The sequence below is a fragment of the Rhipicephalus microplus genome, chromosome 9 (assembly GCF_043290135.1).
Source record: "Rhipicephalus microplus isolate Deutch F79 chromosome 9, USDA_Rmic, whole genome shotgun sequence".
Lineage (NCBI taxonomy): Eukaryota > Metazoa > Arthropoda > Arachnida > Ixodida > Ixodidae > Rhipicephalus > Rhipicephalus microplus.
Window position 1 is genome coordinate 20227979 of NC_134708.1, and position 23222 is coordinate 20251200.

Genomic DNA, 23222 nt, shown 5'->3' on the forward strand with positions numbered 1-23222 from the left:
CAACGAATTATTTGCATCTGTGTTCACGGAAGAACTTCCACTAGACTCACTGGCACTGTTAAAACCTACCATTCACGACCCTTTTTCTTCAATTACAATAACTGAAAATGGTGTCGCACAAGCTGTACAACGCCTTCCTCGCAAGACTAGCCCGGGGCCCGACGGAATTAGTGCCAAACTCCTAAAATTAACCTGCCACAGATCAGCGTATTTATTGTCGCTGATCTTTCAGCAGTCGCTTGACACGGGCTGTGTACCGGAAGACTGGAAATATGCCTTTGTTAAACCCATATACAAATCCGGCCAAAAGTCAAGTCCGAACAACTATCGTCCAATCTCTCTAACCTGTATATCTTGCAAGCTATTAGAACATATCATTTACTCGAAAATTATATCTCACTTGAACAGAAACAACATCCTCATCCCAAACCAACACGGCTTTCGGGAAAAACGCTCTTGCAACACCCAACTATTCGAATTGTTGACAGACTTGCACAAATCCATGCATAGCTCTGCTCCTACAGATGCTATTTTTAAAGACCTTTCAAAGGCTTTTGATCGCGTCCAACATAACCGATTAATAATTAAAGTCCGTAACCTCCACCTTGATCAGAAAACAATCCAATGGATTCAAGAGTTCCTCTGTAACCGGTCGCAATCGGTCAAACTTAACCACATAATTTCCAGAAAGTGCATGGTAAAATCCGGTGTCCCCCAGGGCTCCGTGCTCGGACCATTATTATTTTTGGTCTACATCAATGACATTGGATCTAATATTGTTTCTTCTCTACGCCTATTCGCAGATGATTGCGTTATATATAAGGAGATTACCGAACCGAATGACAGTAGCATCCTACGGTCAGATTTGTTAAAACTCACAGAGTGGTGCAACTTGTGGCAGATGCACATCAACGCTGAAAAAACCAAACATATTAGATTTACTTCCGTAGCCAACCCCTCATCATCCGTCAGATACATAGTCAATAGCACCGTAATTGAGACCGTTTCATCCTCCACAAAATACCTCGGCATTTTCTTTAGTTCCGACCTAACCTGGAACACTCACATTGAATACATCACCAGCAAATCATCAAAAAAAACTCGGTGTTTTGAAACGCCGCCTCAGGTGCGCAAACTTGAAAACTAAACTTCACGCATATCAGGCTCTGATCAGGCCTTCACTAGAGTATGCATCAACCATCTGGCATCCACACACGGCAATGTAATCCGATATGCTAGAATTGGTACAAAATAAAGCAGCTCGGTTTATCACCTCCTATCATTCTCGCCACCAAAGCGTAACATGTCTTAAGCGTTCTCTGAACCTTCCATTGCTTGCCACGCGCAGAAAGTTGTCCCGCCTATGTTTTTTCCATAGCTTATATCATAGTGACTCGTCATTTTCCCGATCATTCATTCACCCGGCTCCCTACGTTTCTGATCGCGTTGGTCATGCACATAAGGTCAATCCAATATATTCACGCACTAAGAAATACCAATTTTCACCTCTGCTGTTATCCATTAACGAGTGGAACGCGCTGCCCTCAAACATCGTCGCTATTACAGAACCCTCCCTTTTTCAGTCTGCAGTACTAACTCACTTAGAAGTTGACAATAATTTGTAACCACCATTGACATTTAATGTGTAACGCATGCTTAGAGAATGTTTATTGCTATTTCTTGAAATATGTTTCCTGTTATGGTGAGCTGCTTACTGTGTTTTTTGCTTATTGTGTTATTAGTAATGTTGCTTGGGCTATCGGTCAGTTTGATTACTAGTATTACTCCCTGACATGTTGTTTTACTGATGCTATAGTAACCTCTTGTATGTATCCCCCCTTATGTAATGCCCTCTGGGCTCTTAGGGTATTTAAATAAATAAAATAAAATATACAAACCTATAAGCTGTGGCATGCCTCCCAATCCTTCCGTGTCATGCCCGCAAGTTTACGTAGTTCTGTTGTTCTAGCTGGGCGGTACGCACATGTGCGTGGTGGTAAAGTTACATCATCTGGTGTGGATTGATTGATATGTGGGGTTAAACGTCCGGAAATTACCATATGATTATGAAAGACGCTGTAGTGGAGGGCTCCAGAAATTTCAACCACCTGGAGTCATTTAACGTGTCCTCAAGTCTGAGCACACGGGCCTACAGCATTTTCGCCTCCTTAGAAAATGCAGCCACCGCAGCCGGTATTCAACCCCGCGACCTTCGGGTAAGCAGCAGAGTACCTTAGCCACTAGACCACCGCGTCGGGGCTATTTTATCTGGTGTTTCACACCGCAAAACTGCAGTATGGTTATGAGGGATGCTGTGTTGGAGGACTCCGGACATTTTCACCATCCGGTGTTCTTCAGCGTGCACCGACATTGCACGGTACAAGGGCCTCTTCGCATTCTGTCTCCGTCGAAATGAAACCGCCACGACTGGGGTCAAATCTGTCACCTTCGGGTCAGCAACCGAGCACCGTAACCGGTACACCACTGTGATTAACGAGCAGTAAATGATGGATAGCGTGATTGTTGGTCGGCACAGATTACATTTTGCTGTTGCAACAACAAATAATGCTTAAGTACTATTCCAGAACTTTCAAGTTTGCATACAAGATCAAGCTGGCTACTGAAAATTTTTTTAGTTTGGACTGCATTGAGGCTAGTTAGTGTGACATACCTGTACCTAAAGAGCAGCACTGCAAAGCCAAGCAAGCACAGAGACAAATACCACACTAACGAAACATTTAGTCCACACAGTTTTGTCTCTGTATCTGTTACTACTTTACAGGGCCACTCTCAGTAAAATTACATATTTATAATGTTGTACAACATTGGCCACATGTTCCTTGCATATAAACCGAATACTTGTTACCTCCAAAGTGCACTGTGCATATAATCGTTGCAGATTTTCCGTTACAGGGTAGCCTACCTTATAATGCACACCATATTTACACGACTGTAAGTTGACTCGAATGTAGGTCAACCCCCATAAAATCGCTCAGAAAAAGAAAGCCTTAATTTTGGTTTTTATTGGTAGTCAACTCAACTTCAATAATAATAATAATAATAATAATAATAATAATATCAAGGGTTGTGCATCCCAAAACCACGATATGATTATGAGAGATGGCATGGTGGAGGGATTTCGAGCATCTGGTGTTCTTTAACGTAAACTGACATTGCACAGTACATGAGCCCCCATCTTCCATTTCAACTATCAAAAAGCGACCGCCATGGCCAGGATCGAAACAGCGACTTACAGGCCAGCTTCCGGGCACCTTCACTACTGATCCATTGCAGCGGGTGACCCCGAGCTTCGGATTTCGAATTTAAATTTAGTGGGTTGACCTACAATCGCGTAAATATGGTATGTAGTAAAAAAATGCCTGGTCTGCACGCAACGCACAACACAGTCACAGTGAAAGCTAGAGGAGAGGCCGTTCTAGAACGCTTCAAAAATTCTCTTGGGGTTGACTGCTACAAGTACAGTTGAGAGCTATCCACTATGCCATAATAAGGCATTATGTCCACTTTTCCGACGCTGTAGCTGACGACTGAGACATATGGCCGAGATCTTGGCGACATGAGGGAAGCTTTAAACCACCCATTCTTTAAATACTTTACAAGATGAGACACTTCGCTGTTATTCTACTCTTCCGCCACGCTATGTTGCACCTGTTAGCACGATTTCCTGCCCGACGTGGTGCCTGCGAAAGGTAATTTTCGTGAAGAAGTTTCAAGCACTGGTGCGGCTCTGAGGCAGAATACTCAACTGCTACACAGGAGTGCCTGGGTTCAAGTCCCACTCAATCCTCGATGTTACTTCTATTGCAGTGCGCGACAGCAGTTGCGGATACTAGCGACAATGGTGGACAACCATTCCATAAAAATCAGTTGTTGCCATCTCATAACAGCTTCACTATGTAAAAAAAAAGGAAAGAAAAATAAGCGGGTGGTGGGGGCAGCCCCGCACAAGTGGTGCGAAGACTGTGAAAACTACAAAGCTGGTGGCCTTCTTCTTTTCCTTTTTCTCTCCTCCCCACTTCCCTTTCTCACCCCTTACCGCACTATACTATACATAGTTTCCTTTACCTTTGTTGTCACTTTGCCTTCCTCTTTCCTTGTCTTTTTCTCTATCCTTTTACCATTCTCTCCCCTACAGCAACGCAATCAAATGGCAGTTGAGTGGCTATGACTCTCGCCTTCGAACCCGGGTACCCGGGTTCGAAGGGTATCCACCCGGGATCGAACCCGGGTGGGTACCCGGGTTCGATCCAGCCTCGGCAATAAATTTTTATTTTATTTTATATATTTCTCTTCCTTTCCACTTCCCTTCCTTCCTCAAAAGCTCCGTTTCTCCCAACACTCGTTCCCTCGCCCATACCAGTCACTGTGCCTCACGTCAGATGAATCGGCGCAGGTGTTCTCGAAGCAAAAGCAGAAGACGAAAAGAGCATGTGCCGGTCAAGTTATTGTATTGCATGCACTAGGCTTTAAAGAGGCCATCCATGATGTCTGCTTACGACTAACAAAGTTTCTCTGAGCTTAAGCAGCTCCGCTGTGTAAAAGAAAAGAGAGCAGATGGAGAGGCAGTGCGCACCTGGCCACGCCATTTTGGAGGATGACGTTGCCCAGGTGTAAGTTGTAGAATGCCGGGAAGTCCTTCTCGTGTAGGAAGAGCAGGCCCTCAACTATCTGCTTGGCCAGTCGCTGCACCTGGTCTTGAGGGAGACCCGTCCCTTGCGGACGGTACTTCTCCTGCCAGTCCTCGTTGTACTTGCTCTGCAGGCAGGCAAAGGAACAAGTAACCGCTCACAGCCTAGTCCACAGCCTACGTGGCGCTGTTTTTGGTGCACTTGCATGGTGCGCTCTTGCAGGTTATCTTGCATCGTGCATAAGGCAATACTCAAAGCTCGGCTCATGTTCAAGTAGAACTTTCTATCGGGCTAGTTGGTGCATGTTTTATGGAAGGAATAAGGCGCAAGCGAGATGACACAAGAGGAGACAAGGACAAATGCCTAATTGCTCATCCACGTCTCTTCATGCCTTTGTCTCGTTTGCGCCTTATTTCTTCTCTCACGTTCCTAAAGAGATTTCTTGTAATTAAAGAATGTCACTGCAATCTTCACTAGTACTGGTGTCACATAGGCCTTTTTGCGCAGCCGAGCCGAACTGGATTTCTTAATTACACTCAACAATGATCGCTGCTACATGGTCCAGACTAATCCAGATCAAGTCTTGAGCAATCAGCCAAATCATGGTCTGGGAGCCAGATCGTGATGCGCAGATCGTAATCATCTTAATCCCGATTATGGGTGATTGTGATTAAAAGTGACAGTGTAGTGGCAACTGATCTGCATGGAGCCTATTCCTGATTAGCCATTATCACGATTAAAAGTGCCCGTCTGACACCAGCATAAAGTGCAGAATCTAAGTGATGCTAAAGCGGAACACTCTATCAGCTTAGACTGATGGACGATCCTGAACCACAATTGAATTAAGCCATATGCAAATGGGGCAGCAGTGCTACTTTGAATGAAGCAAAACCACTGACCCCACCCTTCTCTCCACCTTGCATCATGGGAGGGCCTGACAGCTTTCTACAGTACATTCAACTTTGTGCTCAATAAATCAACTATTCATCCAGTTTATAGAACACTCTAACCGCACTTCCATATGTGCCCCGTAGACTTAGACACATGAGCTCCTCGCCAACATTTTCCTTAGACCATTCCCAACAATCGGAAACGAGCGAAAGTGCACTCACATGATATATGAGGTCTTTGAGTGACCCAACGTCGTTTAGCGGAGACACCACCACCACGTGCGGCCGCTCAGCCAAGACCTGCGAGTTGAAAGGTCTTCAAAGTCTGGTCCAAGTTAATATCATTAGGACACGTTGCTTTCATGTCTGTTGGCAATCACTTGACCAATACAGTGAAAAATGAGCGATCATTTTCCAGAGTGATACGTACAAACTAAAGCCTGCAGTCAAACACAGTGCAGCTGTGTGCCAGATTTTATGGCATCGGGCAAACAGAGTGGACAAACAGAGTGGAGCTGTCAATCACGTGCAGATTTACGTTGCGCTAAAGAGACACTCTCCAAGCCGCGCTCTCGTTCTTTCCTTCACTAAATCATCCACAGTCTTTCTACCAAAGTGCGGCACACTGGCTGTTCTGCATTCTTCTTCTCCCACTATGACATTGTTCGTCGTCTCAGTTGGTAATATAGCCTACAGCGTAATGGTAAAAACATAACCCTACTACCACAGCATTAGAATCATATTTTACTACTTCAGTGGGAAATGACCATTGTTTCTGTCCAATTACGTGGCCGAAGTACCTTGATGTCGATGTCGAGCACCGGGTGTACATAAGGGTGCTGGAGGTCAAGGAAGATCTCCTGCAAGCCCGGCCGAACTTGACAGGGTGAGTGGCGCAGCGGACATGCGTCCGGAAGCGCCGTCACTGTCAGCAGGCGCTCGGTGCGCGTCGCGCTGTCCCGCACCACAAACCAGTGCCTGTCCATGCGGCTGCCTGCGGGGCAGCAGCACCAGACTTCCTTTTTACAATAAATGCCATTTGTCGAGTGCCGTGTGGTCTATAACACTGGCTGTATTGCGTATTCTGTGCTTATTGAAGAAACAACTGGTGCCTAAGGTCAGCTCGTCGAACTACGCTCGTAGAACGTGAATGTTTCAACCAGCGATTCATTTCTTCGTCCATTTTCATTTTCCCCTCTATACTATAGTTACTGCATTCTGATCGAAAACCATGAATAAAACCACCTATGCCTCACCATACGTTGGCTTCAAATTATTATGTCTAAGAAGACAGGGGCACCTCAATTCATTCCCCTTCTGTTTGTGATTAAGAACTTGCAACTACTGCAAACGTCAACCCTTACAGCCCCCCATACCACCAATTTTTCATCACAATACATATTCTGCACCTTCCACGCAAATGCACAAGCTCCTTTAAATGTTGCGTGTTCCTTATTTACATCCTTGTAGCTGTTGAGGTTCCAAGAATGTTTTCAGCTTGAAATTTGGTACCTTAGCTGTAACACACTGCACAGCAAATACCACGCATAATGGAAATCAAGCAAACACAAGTGGTAGGAGAGATGCTTTGTTCACTGGGGTTACAACTGTCATTCGGAACACACTGCAGTGTCTGTTGTGTATACAATGTTAGTCTGTTTTTGTTTTTCAGAATATTCTATCACAACGTATCCCTCTGCTCACTCTGACTGAACAATGTGGCACATAAATAGCGGCAAAGGTATCTTGCTACGATGACTAAACTTGTGAGCTCACCTATGTTGCAAAGCTGGTAACGAAGGAAGTACCTTGTTGAGCCCCGAAGGTAGTACTGGCAATTGATCAGGGCCTCATCTGGAAAATTACAAATTCAATCAACCAATTTAACATTTCAGGGTGCAGACTTTTCAAGCACCGCAGCTCAAAACGGGCAGAAACAATTCTACTGCTTTCAAGGGATGGCGAGCTCGCATGTCCAACAAGGAATTTGAGATTCGGATTGTTTCTGAAAACGTGAGCACCATTTACAGTTCAGTGAAGATGAAGCGTGAAAGTAGGACAATATCGGATGGCTACAAGTTTCAATGGTGGCCAAACTCATGAAAGGAAGGAGGCTAGAAGAGATGAATGCTTGAACGGGATTTGTCAATGGAGCCAATGTTTCAGCAAATCGTCTCTTCAAAGCAGCAACTTATCACCTTAAAGAATTCACGGCCACTGGTTGAAATTACGGCTCCAGCAACACTCCCTGTTGAAGCAATTTTTCATCTATTATACAATGTGCATCGCAAACAGGATAACTTGGCAATTACTTATGTAAGCAAATTACTAAATTATCCTAGTTCCACAACAGTCGCTTTCTTACTACAGGCTCTTTAATGGTAAGCACTTACTGCGATCAATATCACCACGTAGTTTCCGGCTTAGTTCTAGTCGATCAGAGATGAAGCTGCTTTCGTTGTCGAGAGCCAGGTACTCGTGTCGAGGATACCTACATACCAAAACAGTACATTTTCAGAAAAGTACAGTTATTGCATAATGTCATCAACGATTTTTTTTGTTATAAACATAGCAAGCATGTTAAAACAAGTGAGCATAAAGTGCTGATCAAGGGATGCAGGTTCTCCAAAACAACTAATCACCCACTTGCCTTATGTAAGCGTGCTTTAAATGATATTAGCGCAGAAATTCAGTCAACAAAAACTGCAGTATACTGGAGAGCAATTACTTAGATTCACAAAGCTGGCAAGCTGATAAGTTTTCTCTGTATTGATAAAAGACCGAAAGTCCTGATGTTTAGCCGATACCACAGCGTAGAACATCCGTGCAAATGTGTCACCTACCTGCATCGTAGTATTGCCCAAATTGCTATGGCAGCTAGTGCCATTACAGCAAATATCGCTAGAAGAATTACCTAGGAGAAGAAAAGAAAGGAAGGAGAGAGAGAGAAACTGCATGCATATTTCATACTTTCGCTGTTCAAGGGTGACAACTAACAACACTTCAAGTGACAAAACCGTATCTGATAAGACCTGATATACCACGACTCATGTGTAGCTCCGCGTGAGACGTTCAGAGAGTGGGCATGACGTTCGAGTTGCGTGCCACAGGTACGAATCAGGGTCGACCACGAGACTCAACCTGCATTTAGGTACAGCATAACCAACGCGGGTATGTTTTACTGCACGCAACTAGCCTTCCGTGAACGATTCCCTTACCAAGCGCAGCCGGTCAGACTAGCGCGCTATATTGGGCCGCGCATGACCACGGTGCCTACACTTTGATATTTAGACTCCGCGAAGTAGGATTACCTCGTTCAAGAAACGCTTTCAGAAACACGCCCTCTGTGTAAGAACACATTTCGCCATTTCGTGAGTGAATCGTCGGGCGTTTAAACAATTGCACTGATGTCGAAAGAGCTACATTACGATGTGCGAGTGCCGTGCACCAGTCGTGCCGAAAGTCGGGGTGCGAATACCCAATGCGCTTCGCTTACCCAGTAGTACTCCTTGGCGAAGTCGTCCCACTTAAACGTCATGTTGAAAACTTAGAAAACGACGGGCTAAAATGCCGCCGAAGTCAACAGCCTACGGCGAACGGTGAATGCCAAGCATAAACGAAACTCGGAGGAGGCGAACTGGAGGAAGCGGTGGGAGGGCAGGGAAATTTGTCGAGCTAGCCGTCCTCCATAACTATCGGACGCCGGGGCGAAGTAATTTGAGTCCTACGCAGTGAGAAATGCATCTAGGGACTTGTGGGCGAGTCATCTTTGACTACAACTTATACATTTAAGAGAAAAGCGCCTCATCGCGCAAGTAGCGCTCACGGGCGCACACTTGTTTTCAAAGCGGCGTCTCGGTATCCATGACGTCGAAACTAGCCCTCTAGTGAGCGCCCTAAAAACTGGTCTTGGAACGTTTATTCCTGGTTTATCCCATTCGAAACAGAAAGAAGGCCCAAAAAGTGAACGTAACTAGAAGACATGGTTGACGTTGAGGCAAAACTGTTAGGAGTCAGAATTATTATTACATTGATACGATACATGTTAAGCCTGTCGAGCAGGGTGGTCTTTCGGCGGGGAGCCGTTGGTCCAGTGTTCGAGTCCCGGATCAAAACGGACTTATCTCCAACTTCGAAGCTGTGTTGCTGATAACTATTCATGGACTTCGTTTGCAGCATTGGTCTAATGAGTTAATGGCAAATTTTTTTTCTTTGATGACACTTACTTTCTGTTCCAGTTTCGCTTTCAGATTCCAACTTTGCACTTGGTTCCGAATTTTCTGCTCCCGTAATAACTGCTTTAAGCTGATGCAAATGACGAAATATATTCAAGATTTATTTACAAGTTACAAACGACATAAATATGTCGCACATATGTATGTGGACATCAAATAACCGGAGTAAACGGCTGAAATCTAGTCAGCGGTTTCATTTCGGTCAATCTTGAATATCGATCGACTCGCATAACTTGCGGTAAAACTTAAACAAATAATTATAGTGGAAAGCACTTAAGTAATTTCACTTGTCGGGTAAGGAGATAGGACAGATAAGTTCATTTCCATGAGCGGATGATGTATTCGACCCATCCTGACCCTGTGTTGTCATAATCATAAGCAACAATACGACTACGGGACAACGCAAGCGAATAAGTTTAATTTATGTGGTCATATTTATACTAACATAAATTCGCCCCAGTAAAACACCTTTTATCATAACAGTATGTCGTCAAACAATTGCGCATCCGCCGTTTCAATCCTCTGTTTTTGGGATCAAAAACATTTGCTTGTTTAGCACGCTGAACTAAGCATAATTGACGCTTAGCGCTGCTGTTTACCGCAGTGAACTGTTATTTCAACTGCTGACAAATCAGTCAAGCAAAGTCTGTGTAAAAGCCAGTTTAACTACTTCTCCGAGGGTAACCAAGATGCAATTAATTATCGATCGATGCGGTTATGACGGTGATTGCTTGAGGCTTTTCTGACGAATCATACAACTAAAGAAAGCGTGAGTTAAACTGAAGAATGAGGACTAAACTACGTGAACTTTTCCCGATACGTAGTGACGATTTACGGCATTAGTAATGCAAATTTGCCTCTGTGAACCTGTAAGGGGCTTCTCCATTATAAGGATGATTATGGGGAAAAGCACGCTTCTGAGTTGTAACAACGCTACGTTTGTATAACATTTAAAAAGCACGTGCATGTAATTATGGTGTAATTATAATAAGATTAATCACATTAAAACGTAAACAGACGTACGTTAAAATGTAATAAAGTATTTATCACTTTCTTGTTCCATTTTGTTCCGTTTGTACAACAATTTACAGCGAAGCTGTTCCAGCTCGGCGTAAATTGTCGTGACCCAAAATTATCATCACCAACAGGCAAGCACTCCCTTCAAACTCTCCTTTGTCTTATGATTCGTACCCAAAACACGTGCGCTGATTAGAGCGGTGTATATATTTTTTCAACAGAAAGAAGGATCTCCTCCTTTCTGGGCTGTTGCTCGGGGGTACAGACGCCGACGTCACAGCCAAGCTAAGCTTATATGATCCGCGCTAAGGCAAGGTAATTATAGCCAAGCCCAACTAAAGCGCAGTCGAGTATGGTAACACCTGGTAGCTAAGCATAAATAACCTAATTAGGCAAGTACCTAATTGTATCTAATTTAGTCAGCTTGAATTGACAGTCTCGCTATCAAGAGAGGTCGCGCTCGACAAATCCTAACGAACCAAATCCAATTAAGACTAATTAGTAATACATATGATTAAGTAAATGAGCACTGATTAACCATGTGGTTAATTAAGCACATACACAGTAGCTTAATTCGTTAGTTATCTGAATTACCAATTAGCCAGCTAGATTTGTTAGTATAATTCAGTTAATCTAATTAGCCTACTGGAACCGTGTTGATTTGTTGCTACTACGTCATGATTAATCTATATCCATTCGATACCGATCGATAAGGTAGTGGCCGCAAATCGGGTTACAAGAGAGATCGCGTGAACACTTCTTGCAGCCGCGTGGAAACGCTCTTTGACTTGAACTCTACTCGTGGCCACCAGTGCGTTCGAAACGCTTTTGTGCTGCATCGAAGGCGATGAGAAGTCAAGTTTAAGTCAAGGAGCGTTTCATAACACGAGGGGTTGCTGTATCACTCAGCAAAAATTGAAAAAAAAAAAAGCCTGTTATGACCCAGCTTTACGCGATTTTGCGCAAGCTGCGCTGATTTTTAGGTTGATAGCCACCAGCCAGATAAGATAGGCACACTAGCCGTAGTTTTTATCGCAAGTGCAAAAAATAGCACACTCAAATCTATATACTCGTCATGTGGACTATGAGTATAATTAGCGATATAACGTTTCACAAAGTCACTGCCTCACGTGCTACTCGCGTGAGGTAAATCCACCCAACTTTATTCGTGTTTCGTTCGCTCTTTATACACACGTGTTCTGCTGATCGATTTTGCGGAAAGGAGAATCTGCCATAAACATGAAGAAAAAAGCTTAATGTGCGTGTGCCAAGACAAGCACAATTTTCGCAAGTAGATTTATCTGGAGGATCAGAGGCTGATGTCGAGGGCATCTGTACCTTGCACCCTCTGCCACTTACATTTGGCGCGAATAAGTCACTATAAATTACAAAAAGAGAAAAAAGAAGGATCAACACACACACACACACACACACACACACACACACACACACACACACACACACACACACACACAGTTGCAGTGGCTTAGCTCAGCTATGCCAGGATATGCGTAGCGTGAGCTAAGGGGGCACCGCTAAGCTCAGCGTTTCACGCATGGCATTAATTACGGGCGTCAAGTGCTTCATGTGCCACAGTCTTTCGTACACATCACACACATATCCAAACGGATTGTTTACGAAGTCCGTCTCGAAGGTACGAGTACTAGAATATTCTAGGGACCATAGTATAGTCGGTCAATCGGCCTCCTGGCGACGCCCCCTAGCAAGACGTCCTTACCTTTACTCGGATGTCTCCACAGCGAGTTTAGCCTTCTTCCGGTCACTCTTCCTAAGTTCAACCGCCAGGCACCTATCTGGATACGATGAATTAAGCTGATCCGCTCTTCTGCGCCGCCGAGCAGAAATTTCGCTTTCCGTCTCTGAGGTCATGTTATAATGGCGAAAAACCCCGCTTTATGTATGTATCGCCATGGCAGACGCGACCAAAGAGAGCAGCGTAGATCGAGCTGCACGAGTCCGAGGTGTATACGATCCGAATGAGTCTGCCGCGGCTCGTCGCTCTTCTGGAATTGCGCAGACCGGCAAGGCGCGCGCAGCCATTGCCCCTCGCGCATGCGCAGGACGACTCTTGCACGCGAAACAGCTTTGGTCCAGCCAGTGTAGCTAGTGCTGCAAAAGTACGACCAGCTCCACGCCATGAAAGGCGTCAGACGTGCGAAGCGGCTTGTGGTTTCTTTTTCGATAACTCACAGCGCCAGGAGGACGCAGACGAAGTATAGGACGACACGAGCGCCGTGTTGTCACACTTCGTCTGCGTCCTTCTTGCGCTGTGGGTTATCGAAAATGAACTATCAGCAACTAGCCCAGATTTCCCTTCTTGTTCTGTTTGTAGTTTCATTCGGTCCGTTCAAGTCTCTAATCGTATCCCGAGTGTACGAATCTAACGCACTTCACGCGCACCCTTCATAACCTATCATACATGTGATCCCTTTTTCGTTACACTGACTCTTCTCGGCATTACGTATATAGGCTCCATCACGTGACCCTTCTCAATCCCGTTTGAATCACGCGTCTGCCGTAGGTTTAATCTCGTGACTCCCAACCCTTTCCCGCTCACCAAACCACGTCCTCTACACCCTGGTCATGTGACCTTTGTTTAGAGTGATGATGCGTACATTGCCGACGACACGGGGTCCACATATACAGCTTGGCTGTAACAAAAAAGCAAAAAAAAAACAAACGGTGGGTGCTAGTGACGTCAATGTGCAACATTAAAGAATGATTATAGCGCAGTCGTACCATACTTATCGCTTCTCATCTTAGGACACAAATACTGCTAGTGTCTGTCGTAACAGCAGCAGAAAAAAAAAAGACTAGTAGAGATAAGGTAAAATCAGCAAAACACGCCCCCTTTCCGCCTCGCCTCTAAAAGTGGCGTATATAACCTCATCGCCCAACCGTCCTGGATTAGTGAACGTATATCGCGTATGCGTGTCTGTTGCGGAGCGGGTAGCGGAGATGGGCGCGTCAATTTTATCCGTATTTTTACTAGCGCTACTCCTCTCGGATTCCATCATCTGCGGCCGCGCCCCGCAAACGGAGCATGCAGAGAACGTCGATCCCGCCGCAGCATCGTCCAACCACGGAAGAACTTTCCTGAACTTTGACAGTTCCCCGGCCCAGACGCACCTCGAATTCAACGGCGGATTTTCCTCGAACTTGCACAGGGATGGTGGCCACGGCGGCAACTCCGGCGTCTTCCCCCATCCTGGGCCGGGTGACACGGGTTCGGTGCCGGGCGATTACGACTACGCTACGTACGACCAAAGCAACTACCCCCAGTGGCACAAGGTTCATCTTGCTTCCTCCGAACACGACGGGAACGCGGCGCAACCTGTCTGGTCGGCTTTGGGCCAGCAGCAGCCCATGGCGACGCACCTACCTCACGTAGTTAACCCAACGGTCGCCAATAGACAGACTATTGACCTCTCCGAGTTCCACCCCACCCACTCATTTTTCGGGAGTATGTTCACGAAGGGTTCGCCGAACGCTGGGGCTCGTGGTACCACGCCGCCGGTAGCGACCGAAAATCGTCCTGGCTCTAGGGTCGACACGACTTCTAAGACCACATCTGGAGAAGCTGAGCGGACAACTGTGCCGACGTCCGTCGTGCCGGGAGTTCACGGGAACCGCGACAACAAGGCATTGCAGAATGGCGCTCCTCTCGCAACCTCGTCTCGAGTACTGCCAACCGTCGGCATCGCTGCGACTGCAACCACTGGTTCACCACCGACGCTCGGCAATATCGCTGAAGCATCCACACCAGGAGTTCGTCCAGTGCCGGCTGAGTCAATTCTCCAGACGACCTCGAGCCCAATAGGCGCTACTACTACTCAACACGCTGCAGAGCCTCGCACAGAAACACACTTCACTAAGGGAAGTGTGACGTCCGCTGCAGTAAGTGCGACAAGCGGTACCACATCATATTCGACTGGCGCGGCTCCCGCAGCCACGGACATAGTTCTACGCCAGGCGGTCGCAGAAACCGTTGTTCCGCCTCCGGAGCATTCCGGTGCTGTCGTGAATCTTCCCACACCACCAGCTAGAGCCAACCAAGTCATCGAGACCACTACTGGCCACTCGTTCGCCAACGTTGCAACCGGTGGTCCCCCTGTCCACCTGCAGACGACCGCAAGCGTAACTGAGACCACAGCTACGCGACCAGTAAGGAATACGCCTTCGGACAATGCGTCGCCAAAGACCGACTCTTCTACACTTCCTGTGATCACGAAGCAGCCGTCTAAGCTTACGTCCCCGGTGGACGTAGTCCCCCGAAACGTGTCTCAAGACCTCACGACTACACAGGGCACCACGACTTTGCCCGCAGTCCCGAAGGTCGCCGGGTTGTCTGGTCGTGTCGAGACCACCACCAACTCTCCGCCTACCACGAGCACTCTCATCGACGGCGTATCGAAGAATCGCACCACTGAGGCTTCTACCCGAGCACCGGTAGATGAAAAGAACTCTATTCCACCCCGAGTGGACGTCGAGTCTTCGGCGGTAGTCACGACTTCGCCAGTGGTCACTGCCGGTGTGCGTCGACTGCACACTAGTGCAAGCCCCACAACACCCCCGCCAGAGATAACTCTGCCAACTACCACAGTAGTACAGGGAGCGGAAGAAACTCCAGCGAAAAACGCCGCGCTCCAACAAACCCTTCCGCCTCCACGACCTGCTAGTCCGGTGACTACCTCTAGGCCCCCGGTCACGCCCGACGCCTACTTCAGCCCGATGACGCAGCATGGTCCTCACGAGTTCGTGCCTCAACGCCACAGGGACGTGGAGGACTACTACTACCACAGCTACCAAAAAGGCTTTATCGAGGATGACGACCTTCGCCAGGGCCAGTGCGGCCGGTGCCAGCGCAGGCTTCACTACTGCGTGCAGAAGTGCTTCACGCACCACAGCTGCGAGGCAGAGGCAAATCCTGGTAAGACTATGTCGCTCGTCTGGTTTATATTGTGGCACACATGCACGCAATCTTTTATTCATGGCATTGGCTATGTAGTTTTTTTTTTGCAGTAGTTAAATGCATATGTAGGAAAGATGAGGCATGTGCAGTCTATTTTTCTATATTGCTGTGGCCATATAGCTACACTTCTTTAGACAAAACGTGATAGAGGCACTATTAGTGTACTGAAGATTCATGCTTCGCCCTAACAACTTGTAGAACAGAATAGAAAAAAGTACTTTTTCCTCGCCACTTGTCCTACTGTAGCACGTTGCCGTCGGAGCTTTCGCCTTCTTACGGCAGCTATGTGATAGCACGCTGCATCTACTGGTCTTCAGAGCCAGTAACCTCCTGCTTGTGGTCTCTTGCGCGAGTAAACTGCAACAATTGTCGCTACTTTACAACCCTCCCGTCTAGTTCAGGGCTTCTCGCCTACACAGTCACTCTAGATCGTAAGAGTGAAACAACTGCTACACTGAACTTTGCGTTTCTCTATGCAGAGCTCACCTGCCCCCGCATCAACGCCCCCTGCCTGCCTCCTTACAAGCACGAGGTTGACCAGTGTCGTCACAGCAACGAGTGCGAGAGCGCCAACCACCTCTGCTGCCTGGTGGGCTGCGCGCGTCGCTGCGTCCACGGTGTGCCCATCCAGAAGCAGCACTAGGCGGTACTGATCTGCAGTTCTTCGGCTACGGTCGCCAACCTTCAACCGCCCGCGTTAGAGTTTACGCGCACCCACTGCGCCAACTCTGTGATCTTAAATTGTGACGGCTAACGTACTTTCATGTGCTTGATATAAAACGGTCGCGCGTCGGTGTTTTACTCGTTTTTTTTTCAAAGAATAAAGTTTTATCCGCGCTTTAACGGTTTGTCATGCCTCGTATCTTGTTCGCCAGCGAGCGGTGTCACAGGGAAATCTTTTTCGTTTCGCCACAGCCCTACACAAGACGCATGCAAAGGTTCAACGCGCTATCTGGGAGATGCTATTGTTGGTTTGCACTGGCGACACTGAAACTGCTGTGTTGTAGCACCAGCATGGGAAGGGGTGGGGGGGGGGAGGGCGACACGAAGTACGTCATGCAGGATTACAGGGGCCCTACAACACTTTTTGAGCATGGTCAGAACACGCTGCCGATCGGTAGTAGCGGTTCCCGACAACACGCGAGCCAAGCATAGCACAGCACGCGGCCTGGAAGTCGCGATTCGCTCGCAGGATTTCAAGCTGGACGGTTGTGCCCTCGCGATCTCCGACTTCAGCGTAGCTCCCGCCGACTGGTTCGCCCTCCGCGGTCTCCTGACGCCGTGCAGCTCTCGCATTGTGGCACCCCGCCCTTGGACTGCTTCGACCGGATCCCCACTTTCCTATCTCCTTCTTTTTTCCTCTCGTTGGCTGGCTTCTTCGCCGTCTATTTTCCTTCTATTCTTTTTATCCCTCCTTCTTTTTCCCTATATCTTTTATTCCCCATATCCCATTCCTCTGCTGACCTGTTGAGGTGTCCTCGTAAGGAGAGACAGTTACGGGTCGGCACCTTTCTTTTCTTCTCTTCTGATATAACCACTTATATATGGAAGTCGCGAAAAATCATCAAAGTCGGCTAAAAATAGCTTTCGCATCTATGAGCCATTGGCTGATTTGAAGATGGCGCGCTCGGTCGTTACAGAGGTCGCCGCGAGAGGCCGTCACTTGTCCACGAGTGCGCGCGCTATCGCACTGAGAAAGCCCTGTATTAGAACAAAAAAGAATGCTGAAGGTCAGGCGCGAGTGACGTTTTTTTGTTTGCCCCTCCCATCCCTCCTTGCGCAGCTTCCAGCGCTTTCGTCCGGACGAGAGAAGAGAGTGTGATTGCAGCGTGTGTGAAATCTTTGTAACTCCGCTCATACTGGACGGATTAATTTTTTTTTTTTTTGCGGCGGTGAGTTTGTGAGGTAATACTCTTTTCCAGTAAAATAATTCTATGGCTACACAAAAAAAGTGTTTCAGGTTTCACCTAGACATGCGAAACATAAGGCAGAAAAATATTTTAAAATAAAGCAGGTTAATTGCAACGTGTTTGTGTTGCTTTAACTTCATAAAATCCGCCATATTGGCATACCAATACGTTCAGAAGCTGCGTCCATGACGTCATGTGAAAGTTGTCCATAGTGCGGATGAAAACTAGGAAATTCGCAGACTTGTATATTTCAAGTTGCGCGCGCACGTTTGCCTGCTCTGTGAAGGTGCTTGCGAGAAACAAGCCCGCGTATCCAGGGCGTATCTCGATACCGCCACTCCCGCCCCTCAAAGTTGAGCATGTGACGAAAGTCGTTATTGCCACCTACTGCCGTTTCGTTAGATCGCTCAAAGTGAAGCTCGTTAACTTATTAGTCGTGAGCATGTGTCCGATCGCCCTCGCTAGAGTCGTTCCTACACTGACTCCCCCCCCCCCCCCCTCAGAGCTCACCATCATTAACCTAATCGGAGTTAATTTAATGGGTAGCGTACTGCAAAAACACGAATGAAGGAAGAAAAAAAACGGTAAAGAGCGCAGACATCACTAGCCTGCAAAAAGTTCTTATTACAACTATTTTATGTTCACTGTGGGACAAAAGCCTTTCCCAGCAATCTCCAATTTACTTTTTGTCTTCCGGAATCCGACTTAATTTAGCGTCTACCAACGATAACAAACAATAAAAAATGACACAATCTCCCACTAAAGGGAACCACGAGTAGCGTGCGAAACAACGCATGGGTCGACTTAAACTTGCCTTCATATGAATTCACTGTAGTATCTAATGCTGTTACTCGTCTCGCCCCGCCGCGGTGGTCTAGTGGCTAAGGTACTCGGCTGCTGACCCGCAGGTCGCGGGTTCGAATCCCGGCTGCATTTCCGATGGAGGCGGAAATGTTGTAGGCCCGTGTGCTCAGATTTGGGTGCACGTTAAAGAACCCCAGGTGGTCGAAATTTCCGGAGCCCTCCACTACGGCGTCTCTCATAAATCGTATGATGGTTTTGGGACGTTAAACCCCCCATATCAATCAATCAATCATTACTCCTCTCGAACTCTTGTTGGAGCACAGCAAGCGGGTTCATCAACACGCCACGCAGGAGCGTTTGGTTTCATCGCGCGTCTGCAGAATTTCGTTCCCGGACGCCATCACGTAATTGCTGAGAGGGTGTAAGGGGGAGAGGCCAAAAGCGTGTTTGGGCCGCTTCGTATCTAAAAAAAAAACATTCAACGAATTTAAGCGAAAGTGTAGAAGGGTGGCCACCGCCCCTAGTCCAGTCACCTAAGAGAGCGGGGCGCAAAGCATATACTATACAGCGACTGAATAGGGAGGAAACCTTCGATAAACATTTGGACCCCTCTCCCCCACCCCCCTCCCCCCTGAACGGGAACCCTGCGCATTAGGTATACAATGCATACGAGACGCAATGTTCGTTTCCATGAAAAGATACACAGGTGTAAAAAAAAATCACCAACGATTACGATAGTACCTAATGCGAATTATAAGTGCAGCTTCGCGTTGGAAAAAGAAGCAAACTGCATTTGACGCTTTGGCTATCCACGCAGTAATAAATACGCCATAAGTGATCATTTGTGTGAAGTAGGACAGCACTTACTAAATTATTGTTTGTCTTCCTGCGGATAACCGAAGTACCAGCGCCATTCACATCTGTAAGGTATCGTTCACTTTGTTGATGCGGCTGACGGCGATGAATTAAAAAAAAACGGAGAAGATGGACGTTTGCGATGAAAAATCCGTAAACAGGGTTTGTGTTGTGCGCACGTTTCGACAAGCGGACTTCCTCAATGCTAAGACAGAACAGATTTGTATAATAATAATAATAATAATAATAATAATAATAATAATAATAATAATAATAATAATAATAATAATAATAATAATAATAATAATAATAATAATAATAATAATAATAATAATACCATATTATTATTATTATTATTATTATTATTATTATTATTATTATTATTATTATTATTATTATTATTATTATTATTATTAACTGGGGTTTTATGCACCACAGCCACGGTAGGATTATGAGGGACGCCGCAGTGGAGGGCTCCGGAAATTTCGACCACCCTGGTGTTCCTTCACGTTCCCTGGCATTGCACAGTACACGGGCCTCCAGCATTCCACCTCTATCAAAAATGGAGCCGCCTCCGCCGGCATTCGATCCCGCGACATTCAGATCACGTCACTACAACATACCCTATCTATACTTGCAAGGTGTACCAGGTACCCTATCTATACTTGCAAGGTATACCAGGTACCCAATGTATACTTGCAAGGTATAACAGGTACCCTATCTATACTTGCAAGGTTTACCAGGTACCCTGTCTATACTTGCAAGGTTTACCAGGTACCCTATCTATACTTGCAAGGTATACCAGGTACCCTATCTATACTTGCACGGTATACCAGGGTTTGTGTTACGCACATTGTCTAATTCCGCCGTGACGAAATTTCACAATACGGCGAAATTTGACCATGTACCCACGCCAGCACTCGTTATTACTGGCTAATGTTTTCTATTAGCCCAAAGGTCACGAGATCGAATTCCGGCCGCGACCGCTACATTTTCGACGGAGGCAAAAATGCTTGAGGCCGGTGTGCTTGAATTTACCGCCATATTCACAAACGCTCCTCGACTCGACTTTGACCCGTCACTTGACAGAGTTGAGCACTGCGCCGCTGCTCGGCTGAAAATGACGCTGCGCTACTCAAGAATAGCAGCAAATTATCACTGATATGCAGTGACCTGCCCTGCGAAGAGATGGCGCCGCCATCGGCTTTCTCAAGTGAAGGCGGAGCGTTGGGCGAAGGGGCGTCCTAGAATACAGGGCATAGACGCACGTCAAGAAACCACGGGAGGCCTGAACTTCCGGAGACCTCTACCGAGGAGTCCCTCATTATCGCATCGTGGATTCGGGACGTTAAACTACAGCTATTATTAATGTTGGTTAGTAGTCTTTGCTACAATAATTGCTATTGTGTTGGATACGCTGTGTTCTATTACCAAGTTTGTTTTGATTAGCTCTTGCCATTACAAGTTGAATTTCCCACCAATATTTTTTTACGGGAGACATTGTCCTGCTCGACAGGCTTGCGGCGCAAGACAGACTCTCTCTGTTCTCGGCTCCAGATTTTTAATGGATCGCGTACAGAAGTAAACACGGGTGCAGGCGACTAAGAGGACATTGCACGCACTCCACTTTTTAATAGCGTGGCCGCACAGACTTAGCGACACACATCCAGCAAGGTGGCGCGATAGTATACAACGTCTATTTGTCGTCGCCCACGAGCGACGCCAACGATCGCGTCACAAATCGTCCCATCTTCGCCACGACCGACGAAGGAAGAAGCGTTCGCGACGCCTCCGCGAACGCGTCCCGCGCGAACTCGGCGACGCTGGGGAACCAGGGCAGACGGAACTTCCACGTTTGGAACTGCTCCCACTCGGCCGTCTCGTCGGCGTCCCGTCGGTGGGACGCCGCGAAGCGTTCCACCAGCTCGCGGGTCACGTGGTAGGCGTACAGCACGTTCGTCCTCGGACAGTGAACGCTCCAATCGGCGCTGCGGAACGTTGCAGCACCGCGTTAGTGCATGACAGGGAGTAGAGCACGGTAGCACAAGTGGCAGTTATAAGGAGTAGCAAAATGGATGGATGGATATGGCTGTACCCTTTAGATCGGGCGGTGGCTAGCGCCACCAAAAAAAAAAAGAGTTGTTGCAGCGCCATCTGTACATATGTACAAGAAACAGCCGGTGTCCGCCATTGCGCATGAGCAGTTTCATGCAATTGGCTGGCATGCCTAGCATCTGGATTACAAAACAAATGTTCACATGGAAATAAAACGCCTATCTCGCGTTCATACTACTTTTTACTCGCAAGAGCGGCGTGTTCTTGCGCGTTTTTTTTTCCTTTTTTTTTTCATGCACTATGGCGGCTCAGCCCAGCGTTGCTTGAACACTTCGGGGCTTTTTCCAGCGTTGCTGGCATTTATGCAACTCATCAGTTCCGCTTAGTATAAGCGGATTCGGGCTTGTTTTTTCACCGAGCCTACTTGCATCATTTTTTGCAGTCGCTTGTCACAATTTTGTTGCTTATTTTCATTTTCCTAGCAAATATTGTTAAACAATAGCGCGTTTGTCGATAGCTTTGAGGAGTTAAGTGTTGAACTATTGGGAGAATCAATGATTAAGTAAAGTTAATCACGCATTGGCGAACGCGCATTCAAAGCAGAGTCAACTTTCATCCGCGTGCTTCGCATAGCATAGATTGCTATATGATACCTGCCGATTTTTTTCATTATTAAAGAATATTTTCTAGAACGAAAGTTATTTATATTTAAGCTTCTTTCGGGCTAGTTCGGAAGCATTTGCTTGTTAGCTCGGTCGCATCTGGCAACCTAATTACAGCATGTAGTTGTATAGCACTGAGAGTGAAAGTGTAACGAGGGGAACTTCATATAAGAACACAAAAGGAGAGCATGCTCTGAGACTGCGCCGTAAAGTAGTAGGGCTCAGGATAGTAGTAGTAGTAGTAGTAGTAGTAGTAGTAGTAGTAGTAGTAGTAGTAGTAGTAGTAGTAGTAGTAGTAGTAGTTGTTGTTGTAGGTGTAGTAGTTGTTGTTGTTGTTGTAGTAGTAGTAGTAGTAGTTGTTGTTGTTGTTGTAGTAGTAGTAGTTGTAGTAGTGGTAGTAGATGAGGTAATCAAGCGGATAGTAACGCGTAGAAGTAATGCTAGGGGTGGTAGCAGTCGTACTAGCAGCAGTGCGAGTGTAAAGAGTAATGTGGCCAGTAATAATAATAACAATAGTGTCGAGACTCGCTCCACTAGTTTCGGTAGAGGTAATAGTACAGCAGCACAGGTGATTGTGATAATAGTCGTAGTGGTGATAGTATATCATAGATAGCAATAGCAGAGGTGGTAGGGAATTAATGTGGGCAGCAGCAGGTATGACGACAGTGGCGGTAACGAGTGTACGGCAGTGCAGGTGACTGTAGCAATAGTCGTAGTAGTGGAGGCAGTGTTGGGGTGACCGTCAGTGATAGTACCGGTGTGCTAAGTTTTTTTTTTTTTTTTGCAATTTGCGAACTTTCATGTGTCGACTCGCATATATCACAGAACCAACAGGGCCGACCGAAATAACGCCCTTTCATCCATAAGAAGCTACTGCAGTTCTCACCGCAGCCACCTCCTAATGGCTAACTAAAACGACGCCACCACGGTCTTCAGACAAGGCTGCTAGCACTCACAGAGTAGCGGAGCGGTGTTGTCAGCGCACGAGCATAGGCATTCTAATCTATGTATTTCTGTCAAAGAAAATTTCTTTCTCTGCGTTCAGTTGGCTCCAGCAACCGTATTTCACAAAGTAACTATATACCGGCACATGAAAGAGTATCCGTATACGTTAACTAGGTAGACAAAAAAGCTTCCCGTTGTATCATATCA

The 23222-nt window shown here is 46.6% G+C and overlaps 3 protein-coding genes across 7 annotated transcripts in view; 1 reads left to right on the forward strand and 2 right to left on the reverse strand.

Annotated features, from left to right (window-relative positions):
* Positions 1-13282, reverse strand: part of Slob (Slowpoke binding protein) — a 38388-nt gene extending 25106 nt beyond the window's left edge. The window contains exons 1-7 of one of the 5 annotated variants that reach the window (XM_075873265.1): positions 9036-9430; positions 8383-8453; positions 7933-8030; positions 7316-7393; positions 6340-6533; positions 5762-5839; positions 4595-4776 (exon numbers count right to left, since the gene is read on the reverse strand). In XM_075873265.1, the coding sequence (XP_075729380.1) occupies positions 4595-4776; positions 5762-5839; positions 6340-6533; positions 7316-7393; positions 7933-8030; positions 8383-8453; positions 9036-9077 (743 nt within the window). In that variant the 5' untranslated portion in view covers positions 9078-9430. Of the gene's footprint in view, positions 1-4594; positions 4777-5761; positions 5840-6339; positions 6534-7315; positions 7394-7932; positions 8031-8382; positions 8454-9035; positions 9431-12529 lie in introns of those variants that run through there. The other 4 variants (XM_075873266.1, XM_075873269.1, XM_075873267.1 and 1 more) reach the window with 4 other exon arrangements.
* Positions 13283-13711: 429 nt separating this feature from the next.
* LOC119163573 (uncharacterized) lies at positions 13712-16627 on the forward strand. Its single transcript, XM_037415595.2, has 2 exons — positions 13712-15742; positions 16264-16627. The coding sequence occupies exons 1-2, from the start codon at positions 13771-13773 to the stop codon at positions 16425-16427; spliced, it is 2136 nt and encodes a 711-aa protein (XP_037271492.2). The 5' UTR covers positions 13712-13770; the 3' UTR covers positions 16428-16627.
* A 4280-nt stretch (positions 16628-20907) lies between these two features.
* LOC142771586 (serine/threonine-protein kinase haspin-like) overlaps positions 20908-23222 on the reverse strand; it is a 62858-nt gene continuing 60543 nt past the window's right edge. Inside the window, exon 11 of the mRNA XM_075873270.1 lies at positions 20908-21341. Coding sequence (XP_075729385.1) covers positions 21050-21341 — 292 coding nt within the window. The 3' untranslated portion in view covers positions 20908-21049. The remainder of the gene's footprint in view (positions 21342-23222) is intronic.